Source organism: Ornithodoros turicata, chromosome 3 (genome assembly GCF_037126465.1).
Source record: "Ornithodoros turicata isolate Travis chromosome 3, ASM3712646v1, whole genome shotgun sequence".
Classification (NCBI taxonomy): Eukaryota; Metazoa; Arthropoda; class Arachnida; order Ixodida; family Argasidae; genus Ornithodoros; species Ornithodoros turicata.
Window position 1 is genome coordinate 70,496,190 of NC_088203.1, and position 10,904 is coordinate 70,507,093.

The window sequence follows — 10,904 nt, forward strand, 5'->3', positions numbered from 1 at the left end:
AGCAGGAGTGGCGACAGCAAACGTAGTATGAAACAAAAAATCAGGAGCGAGCCTTGGCACGGACAAGGGATGGCGTTGCCGAGAAACGGCAAAACGTAAAAATTCCGAAGGCATAGGGTTACTGAGCCAAAACTGAGCCAAAACAATATAGTTGCAGGCGCATTCGACACCCAGAGCTAGAGGAATATCCCGTACGTTGAGCACCAGCCCTCCGCTCCCGCCCTGCACTCGCGGCACCCGTACCCCCCGACAGGCCGGCATTTGTTTGCCCCCCCCCCCCCCCTCTGGAGAAAATCCTAGCGGCGCCCATGCTGGTGGTACTAACATGGGAACAGAAAATGCAATTGCAATTTTGTCGTCAGGAGGAATTTGTGACGGCCCTTTTGACGGTACGAAATTGTAACATAGTGGCGTTTGTTTGCTAGGTACTTTGGATGCGTGGATGACTGTGACGGTGGTTATTCCTCCTCTCAATGCATTCCTGGAAGCCTTTGTAGTGCATTAATTCCGTACGTGAAATCTGAGCGCCATTATGCAAAAGAATGCGCCTAGCCCTCTGAGTGATTAGCAAAATTCATCGAGTAATCGTCTCAGGAATTCGTTGAACGTTTCATGCTGTCGAAGAATCTCAACGCTTGTTGTTCACTTTACTTTCAGTGCCCCTTTCATTGATCACTGTAATGGAGCAAGTTGCGAACAGCAGGCAGAGAACAGCTTCTGGCGGCAGTTCATATTATCGATTGTAGTGTGTATACTATAGTGTTCTGCGTATGTTATCCAAACATCCGGGCTCCTCAATGCCCCTCATTTAGTTAGCCTCCACTTGACTATGCTGGTGAACTACACATTGAAGCTGCTGTGCACCTCTCCCACAGGGTGACTTCATTATAGTTGTAGCGGTTGGCAGGAAAGGAGACGGAGAACTGGATGCTGTTCTGTCGGAAGCCAGAACCGGACTGGCCCGAGATTTATTTCCCGCGCCCCGTGCCCCAGAGGCGCTGGCGGTGTCGCTGGCAGTGTGGCTGCTACAGCCACCCCCCCCCCCCCGGGGGGGGGGGGCTGTGGCCTAGTCGCCGCAAGGACGTCAGTCACCAGTTTTCTTGGGCACCATGTGTAATGGTGAGGCCCAGTTGCTGCTGGATGGGCGGATAATGCCGAGGTCGAGCATATGCTCGAACTCCGCCTTAGCGATAGTGTATTTTTCGAGGGCGAGTCGGCGCGGACTATAGTGGGCTGGTGGGCCATGGGTAATGACATTGTGCACAATGTCATGCTTAACAGGACGACAATGTGAAGCAGGGCTGATGGCGTCGATGAACTTTAGTGGCGGGCAGCACGCTTACGTCAGCACCGGTGTCGATGAGGAATCGTCTGCGGGACACACGGTCTACGATGTGGAAGAGGCGACTTTGCGCAAACCCTTGTCTACCTGTCGCCATTAGTGACTGTGCGAGGCGTTTCCCGTCCACGAGCACGGTTGAAAACAATGTCGGGCCTCGGCGCCTAACCGCTGATGGTACCAGCACATCCCGCTGGCCTTGGGGCTTGAGAAGCGGCGGCCGCGGGAAGAGCGCGACTGACGGCGGTAGCGACGGGGACTGGGTGAACGGCTTCGCGTGGCTAGCTCAGAGACCAGGTGGGTGAGGCTGTTCACCTGTTGTGTAAGGTTTTCGATGGCAGACAAACATGGAGAACGATCATGCGAATGAGCTTGAGCAGACATGGGAGCAGGAGGAATCAGAGGTGGTACGTCTACATTGATTACAGTCGGTGAGGCCACTTCCATGACAGCGTCAGCGAGAGTGGCTAGCTCGTCTGTGGATAGGTTCGAGGTTGCGGCGAGAACCATCTGAACGTTCCGCGGGAGTCTTTGTAGGAACAGCTCCCGGATGAAACTGTCACTGGTTGATGATGCTCCGTCGCCGAGTAGTTGCCTCATACTGCGCAACAGTTGTGTAGGGCGTCGGTCGCCGAGCTCTTCGGCCGATAGTAGTTGTTGAAGGCGCGCGCGGTCCGAGCAGGTCGTTCGCTTGAGCAGGGCAGCCTTTAGTTTGTCGTACGGAATGTCCAAGGGAGGCGAAGCAATGACGTCGTAAACCTCCTCAGCCGCAGATGGGGAAAGCGCGGAAATGACATGATAGAACTTGGTGGATTGTGCAGCAATGCCAGCCAGATGCAATTGGGCTTCGGCTTGTATGAACCAGGTGGCAGGGTTCCGATCCCAAAAGGGTGGGAGCTTGACAGTGACAGCGGTGCCGGTGGCAGGCTGTCGACCCGGGCTGAAGGGGGCGGTTAGTGGTGCCAAATTGGGATCGCCGTCTCCTGTAGACATGATGATGTGGTTAAAGCAGATAAGACTCACGTTCGGGTCACCAGTTGTAGCGGTTGGCAGGAAAGGAGACGGAGAACTGGTTGCTGTTCTGTCGGAAGGCAGAATCGGACTGGCCCGATATTTATTTGTCGCGCCCTCTGCGCCAGAGGCGCTGGCGGTGTCGCTGGCAGTGTGGCTGATACATATCCTTATCCCAAACGGTGCACACTGATTACACTGAGTAACTCTACGAGAGATGCCATCACATGGCTATCTAGAAAACACAAACAAAACTGAGGTACGCCATGCTCTTCGAGGAGATGGACCTTCACCGACCCAATGATGGCTCCCCGACAATTGTACAGTCTCCGCTGATATCATCATGCTTAGACCTCACAGCAGTGTCTAACTCGATTGCACAACGCTTCACCTGGCAGGTCGACGCAGGCTCCCTTGGAAGCGATTCCCTTCCACTGCTAATCAACGTCCGCGGCGCTCCGGAGGCTGAGCTGAGACGCACCGTCAGATAGACTAACTGGAGCAACTATAGGGCTGCCTTCGAGTCTAGCTCCGCTGAGCTGGACGCTAGTCACCGCGACTTCTGCCGCGCGGTGGTCGGCGCCACTCGCAGTGCCACAAGCGTCTTCCAACTTCCCGTGAAATTTGCCGCCGTCGATACAGAGTACGCTAGGCTGCGTGCGATACGCCGTAGGGCGGAAAGGCGCGCCCGCCGCCCCCGTCTCCCCGCCCACAACCAAGAGCCCAGACGAATACAGAAAGTGGTTAAGAGGCACCTCTACAAACTGGCTAGGGACCACTGGAGGAGCTTCGCTTCGTCCCTATCTCCGCGCACACTGCTATCCAGAGTCTGGACGGTGCTCAAAGGGCTAGACGAGCCAGTTACCCAGCACAACCTGTTCCGTTCGCTCTCTTTGGCCACGGGGCGCTCAGAAATGCAGCTGGCCGAGGAATATTGCGGCAGGCCAACATCGTTGCCTACCGACGGTTTAACGTCCGCTAGATACATACCTTTGGCCGATGTCGTACCGGCGGAACCTTCGCTCGATCAGATATTCTCACTTCCTGAGCTCGAATCAGCCTTGAGACATTCATCACTACATACCTCCCCAGGCGCTCATCAGATCACCTACAGGGGCCTACGTAAACTTCCCTTGCGCGGACGCCATCTGCTTCTGCAAATCTACAATGGTTCGTGGCGCACAGGGACGGTGCCTCCGCAGTGGAAGTCCTCAATGGTTGTCCCTATCCTAAAACCCGGGAAATCACGTCATGATATTGACTCCTTCAGGCCGATCGCCCTCACCAGCTGTTTGTCGAAGATGATATGGAGCGCATGCTTCACTCACGGCTAAGCTGTTTTTTTTCAAGCACGAGGTACTTCCCGGAGGTCATGGCTGGATTCCGGCAGGGCAGGTCATTCATCGATAGCGTGATAGACATCGTCTCCAGTGTCCAGCAAGCGCGGTCTAAAGGGCAGCTCACAGCAGCAGTTTTCCTAGACGTCATGAAAGCATACGACAGCGTCCTCCACAGCGCCGTCATCGCAACTCTGCAAGAGTCTGGTGCAGGCGCCCGAGTCGTCTTCGACTGCCTATCTGATCGCACCCTTTTCGTGCGTAATGCTCACGGCGACACAGCTCCCTTCCTTGTAAGCCGCGGAGTGCCGCAGGACAGTGTGTTGAGTCCATTGCTGTTCAACCTTATCATCGCCTCACTCCTCGCACACCTACTTGACCACGTCAAGGTCACAATTTACGCTGACGATGTCTGCATTTGGACTTCAGGCTACCGGAGAGACGCGATTCAGCGCCGCGTGCAGCAAGCCCTCGACGTATTAAATCATATTTTGCCGACAGAGGCCTACGTGTCTCCGCAAGCAAAACAGTCGCCATGACGTTCACCAACCACTCATTTAAGAACTACCCACTATACGTCGCGGGAACGCCACTTCATTTCGTCCCCCACTACAAATATCTCGGCGTCATCGTATACAAAAAGCTGTCATGGTTCCAGCACATCAAGGCCCTCTCTACCAAGACGAAGAAATTCGTGAACGACATATGACGCATCTCTGGAGCGTAGTGGGGTCCCTCGTGAAACAACCTCCAACACGTCCATAACGCACTTGTGCTGGGGCTGCTACGGTACCACCTCCCAGCGCTCCACGGAATCAGTGGAACGGGTGGGTGGGACCTCCTCGATGCCCATGCGCGCGGCCTCCGTGTATGCCTCGGACTGCCACGTACGGCTGAAGCTTACGCGGTACTTGCAGAGGCGTGAGAGACGCCCGTGCATATCCTGCGGGACAGAGGGACGCTCCGCATCTTTGCGCGCTTCCTCACGCAGCACCCTTGCCACTACCTGCTGTCCATTGAGGATGCCCGCCCTGCATCGGCCTTTGGCGGCGCCGTCCGCAGGCTCAAGGCTATCCTCCCGGATCGCTACTCAGGTGTATCCTACGCCCCTGCTTTATGGGCCCTCGCCAAGCCTAAGGTATTGACGAGCGTCCCTGGCCTAGGACGAAAGAGGGAGACGCCGTTAGCCGTTGCGCGCCAACTCGTCCTCGAACACTTATCGGCGCAGCATCAACAGCGACAAGCGATCCAGAGTTCGAGGTAACTCGTTACTGGTAACTCGTTACTGTAACTAAGTTCCTTTTTTTGGTAACTTGTAACTTAACTCGGTACTTTTGCGCCGTGGTAACTTGTAACTTAACTCGGTACTTTTGCGCCGTGGTAACTTTCAGAGGAACTCGTTCCTTTTTCAGGTAACTTTGCCAAAGTAACTTCAGTTAACTTCCAAGTTATTTTTAACCCGCTTTTCACTCACGTCCACATATTTTCTTGTTTTCTCTCCGGTTCCTTCATGGCATTTTTTGCCATAAAACGTGATATTCAATCAATGACAGTATTTTATTCGGGAAGTAAGAACCGCTGCCATTGAAATGAAGCTGAACCATTGTGCGCCCACAGGGAGTAAGATGCAAAGCGTTCGAATACAGCAGCAATGTAGCAGCCACACTGCCAGCGACACCGCCGGCGCCTCTACCAGAGAAACGTCATCATGACATTGGTAGACAGACTGAAATCGAAACAAATCGGAAGGAGAGGGCTGGGTTACACGAACGGGTACTTGGTCGCTGCCTCCTATTGAAAGAAAAGCAGGACCGAGGGTCGCGTCTCTTTGAGGGACCATATCGTAATCCCCTCAAGACCGTGGCTTTCGGCGCCACCTTGTTCTCCTCTAGCTTCGAGCGTAGTTCAATTCTACCAAATTTGTGGCGCTGTCGAACACTATGACGTCATTTGTTTACGAACAGGGAGAGGCGTATTGTTGGACATAAACGAAAATGATCTAGGCGTGTTGCACTCCTCCGCAGGCAACTCAAGGTCTAACTCAACGCTCACGCGCGCTGCACCTGCGTAATGATATTTTGTGTCCGAAGTAACCTGGAAGTAACTCGTTCTTTTTTTTAAGTAACTCAGTAACTGCGAGTTACATTTCAGGCTGAAGAACTTCGTTATTAACTTAGTTACATTTTGCACACGGTAACTTAACTTCTAACGAGTTCTTTTTGACGGGTAACTTCTCAATCTATGATACAGACAGATCGGTTACACTTGATGGGGCCACTGCAGCCATCTACGTCCCGCACGGTAATATCGAGCACGCTTTAAGGCTCTCCCATACCACCTCCTCCACCGAAGCCGAGCTCTTCGCAATCCACGCGGCCCTCAGGCACATCACAACATCGCCCCAGGAACCTGAACGATCCTGTCAGACAGCAAGGCGGCACTGGAGACACTCGGCTCACACTGCACCAAAACAACAGACGACCTGCACACAATGATAATGTCCATGGCCAACACTGCCCTTGCTTCCGGGCACGATATATGTCTCCAGTGGATCCACCGAATACATGACAGACCTGTCAGTGATGTCCCGACTCCCTTGCTGGCAAGCTAGTGGCTGGATGAGCTCAATCAGAAGTGATCTCCTGTCCCCCCTTGACAACACTATTGGTACAACTACGCGAGGCTGTTGGGCGGCCGTTGCCGCTCTGTCAGTCTCTTCGTTTTCACTCAAGCCACAGTGGCCCGGGACCCACTGCAGGGATATATGATGACCGTGATCGCTTAGACGCTGAACCTGATGGAGTATATCAGTGACAACTGAGGCGAGCGATCCACGTATCCCAATGTTGGCTATACATTGAAGAGCAGTCTTTGAATCTGAGTAAATGACCCAGGTCCGCGGATCGTCACACGATGTGTTACGTAGAAACAACAGGATAGCATATAGCTCAGCCGACGTTGATGATTTGTGGTGTAAGAGACGGTATCCATGCGACACATCATCCGTTGAGATAACAAACGCAGAAGATGACCATTCATGACTGGTGGATCCGTCAGTGAAAACTGTAGTGTTGTCAGTATATAGACTATGCATCATATCTGCTGATAGCTGTTTCAGAACTGCTGCAGGCACTTCGTTTCTTTTGACGTTAAGACCAGGAATTGACAGTGAGATCGATGGTAATAGAAGCGACCACGAAGGCGTCGTGGACAACGCTGATTTTGCAGAAAATGGGGGAACCTTAGGTTTCACTTCCATGAAATAGTTGTACGCATTACTTTGCTTCCGGCGACAAAACTTTTGCTATTTGTGGATGGCGGCTGTGGTGAGCTCTGAGGCGCAACTAATGGTGAATGGTCTCCCTCTGCCGTAGCACTTCAATGGGTATTTCGCGGGCTTCTGCTATCACTATCCGCGTTTCCGCAGCTCTCGGGACGCCGAGATACACCCTTAAGCTCCGTGCTAGAATACACCGCAGTCGTTGTTCTTGCGTCTGTGAAATTCCATGCAAGACAGGTAGGCTATATTGCAGAACCCTTCAGACTAGAGCTTTGTGGATGGCCAGAGGAGACTTCTCATCCATTCCTCACTTGAACCCAGCAAAGTGACCAATGACAGAAATTCATCGGTGTGCCTTTGTGTCCAGATGATCGATATGTTTCTCCAGGACAAATTGGATAGAGCACTGCACGGGCCTAATTTTCAGGCCCGTGCCCGGCCCAGGCAAGGCTGCTACGGCCGTACCCGGCCCAGGCCCGACGTCTTCTATATATTTCCAGCCCGGGCCCGGCCCGAGCCCTACTCCACCGGCCCGGGCCCAGCCCGTACCCGACTGTTTCCATGCTCAGGCTCGGTCCAAGCCCGCCTCTGCTCTATTTGTTCTCGAGGTTCGGAGGCGTATTTAGATTTACTAAAGAGCACAACGCAGCAAGGAGAAGGACGCAGCTGATTGGTGGAGAGTCAGGAGGTACACTCGAACGCAGCAGCGGCTGTGTTTCTCTGCCGGCAAGCCGCTCTGTGCTTGGTGGTTGCTTGCTTGGGAACGCAGCGCGCAGCGGTGCGTGGGCGTATGTACATTGCGGTTCAAGAGAGGCTCATCGCCGCTCTATTGCACATGCTCCGGTGGTAGTTCCTCTTTCTTGAACTCTCACGCGAACGAAATACCGGACCGGAATTGCCGAATTGCCGGGCTCTCGTAAAAATGAAATATGTTAGAACACTTAACCTCACTGACCCTCGTGCCGGACCTTCACGAGAACGAAATATGTCCCAACACATAACCTAACTGACGCTCGTGCAGGATCCCACACCAATCGTCCCCAAATGTGTGTGAGTGCACGCGTGAAATCCACGCCCATTCACGAAATAAGCATGATCACATGTAAAAAAGTGATAGTTCTCAGATGAGAATACCTGATATCCCATACCCAATTGGGAAAAAAAGTAACGTGAGAATTCAGCTGTCCAGTCTCGTGAAGTGAAATATGTTCGCGTACATGCCCGACCATGTCTGGCGTTGTCAAGCCCGTACCCGGCACCGGGCCGGTGGCTGAAGCCCGAGCCCGGTACAGGCCCGCCTAAAAAACGCCAAGCCCGGCCCGGCCCTGCCCACGGGCCGGGCCGGGCTCGGGCTTTCGGGTAAGCCCGGGCCCGTGAAGTGCTCTAGTCTAGGATGACACTGAGGAATCTATGATGTGTTACTTGCCTAAGAGGGGTATCTTAAAGGAAGAGCTGATACCGATGCATATCCTTCCACGTAAAAGCCAAGGCTTTCTCAGTTGATATGTCCATGCCTGCCTGTGTTAGGTACCGCAATATGTTATCCAGGGAATGCTAAAGACGACGCAGGATTGCTGGTCTAGATTTTCCAACAGGTTTCGCGCTTCACCAAAACGTTGCAATAAGTTGGCCCATGCTCAACAATGCACATCCACATCAACTGCAGGTACGTATGGCAAAACTGATTTATGCATTGTTAATTTTCAATTACACCCAATTCATGATTCATTATTTTGTTGTTGAGTTTATTTGGCGCAAACATCGTTCTGTTCGCATGAGTAGATAGGCTGCACGAATAAAAAATTGCGCATGTGTATTTTTTCGTTGAACGTTCTTACTACCGATTCTTGAGACAAGTTTTTAACTAATGTTCTGACCGTTCTGCATTTTCCAGCAGAGAGTTGATGAGGTGGAATTGTATTTCCTGAACCAAAGTTCTTTTTCTGGGACGAGCGGTTCATCTGGTGCAACAACGAGGACAGACCGTCGGGATGGAGGTAGGCACACTCGTTTACGTCGCGAATTTGACGTGACCCGCTGCATTCGGCCAGCTCCTATAGGCCTTCTGCCACTGGAGGCATAATCTTTACCTCAGTATGACATGGCGATGCGGTGGAATCCTCGAAGCCTGCGTTACAAGCTCCCTGATTTTAAATCTAGAACACAACAAGTTCCCTTTTATAGCTGTATGCTAACACGGCATGGATTCTGCACGTCGCGTTAATGGATACACACCTATCCATCTCATCAATCCTCTGAGGGCAGAGTACGTTCGTAATGACCACGGTGCTGCGCCCAAAGGGTCAGTCTGTCATCGCTCTTATGATTATGTCACCTGCAAGATCCGCCTTGGACCCATGCTGTTAACGGTCGTCAGTATCGATATACTTCCCGCGGTACAGGTTCCGTGGAGTGATCTCGAACGCTTACTTGATTCACGGGAAGCTCCGGCGCTGTTGTTGGGTGACTTCTCTGCCCATCACTCAGCCTAGGGAAACCGAAGGACGCACGGCAGGGAAAGGAGGTTGTTGGAAGCAATGGAGAATAATAACATGTGCCGCTCACTCGTCACTCGATGTATTGGACCTTTCGTGGTGCTCGACCGACATAATTCGCCACTTGTCGTGCGCTACTGATGACGACACCCGAGGTAGCAATCGTTTTCCTCTATGTATTTCGCACGACAGACTGACCCTCTCAGCAACTGCTTGACTGATTTCTTTCATGGACTAGAGACTTTTTCGTGAGGTCCTCAGAACATCTGTGCACACCTGTATGTCCCCGGAGGCTCTCTCGAAAGCAATTATTCGCGTGTGGTCATGTCTAAAAGGGTAACAGGACATGTCAGTCATTCTCCAGCAATTATCCACCTTATGCCATACATCGCCAAGCGGAATGAACGGCTGGTCGGACAGGGCAATTGCTGACAATGTGGAATACCGCCGGATGGAAGCTAAAGTAACACGAGAACTTCTTTCTTAAGTTTTGTCACCACCTTTCTCCGTTCGACCCGGCCACGAAGACCTGGCGGCCAATCCGATCTTTAATGGAGGCGCCCCACAAAAGAATCCTCCCGCGGCCTTGGCTATCGTTAAGGGTGTAGACGAAAACACACTAATGACGGACTTATGTGTGGTACTGCGGCCTCGATTACACCGCATTTTGTCCACAATTTGACGGCTGAAATTCACCAAGACTGGTCCAGCCCACCGGAAGTTATGGACGCGACTTCACACTAATCGAGCTAAAGACAGCGTTGAAGCTTGTGAACGCCGGCTCGTCCACGCGGAACCCGATATAATCACCTATGCCGCACTGCGCAACCTCAACCTTGGAGGGTGGTCACTCCAAGCTCTCCTTCATGTGTATAATACGTCTTCTCAACAGCGATCTCTACCACCTACCTGGAAGGAGGCATTAGTTGTTCTCATCCTGAAACCAGGCGAGCCCCCCAATGCCCTATCCTCCCTCCGCCCTCTGAGCCTGACACGCTGTGTGAAAAAAAAACACTGGCGATTTAGCGGTAAATGCGAGAGGAATGCGTTAGCATTAACCGGCTTTTCTTGTGCATACTTGACTTCCGGGTATCCACTTCCGGCTTAAACCCAACGTCCTGTTGTCCACTTCCAGTCTAAACCCGACTTCTGGTTGTCCACCCCCAGTTTGACTCTTTCAATTACTATATGTAAGTCCATTTAATTAACCTTTAATTAGTCTCAATTACTTTCAATTACCCTGTAATTGCCCTTTGATTACCTTAGGTAATCTTGAATTCCCTTAATTACCTTTACTTGCCTTAATTACTCTCAATTCCCCTTAATTACCTCTGGTATAACCTGCGGTTACCTTCGGTATTCTTTAATTTCATTTAATCTTTCTCGTAATTACATACATCTTACATTCAATACCTTTAAACTCAACTTCCGTGTTTTAATTG

At 52.0% G+C, this 10,904-nt stretch overlaps 1 protein-coding gene across 1 annotated transcript; it reads right to left on the bottom strand.

Moving 5' to 3' along the window:
• Positions 1-1,438: 1,438 nt before the first annotated feature.
• LOC135389614 (uncharacterized) lies at positions 1,439-2,332 on the bottom strand. The gene has a single exon (XM_064619648.1). The coding sequence runs from the start codon at positions 2,330-2,332 to the stop codon at positions 1,439-1,441; it is 894 nt and encodes a 297-aa protein (XP_064475718.1).
• Positions 2,333-10,904: the final 8,572 nt, after the last annotated feature.

Coding starts and splice junctions, on each gene's coding strand:
- LOC135389614 (XM_064619648.1), bottom strand. CDS start 2,332: ATGTCTACAGGAGACGGCGATCCCAATTTGGCACCACTAACCGCCCCC.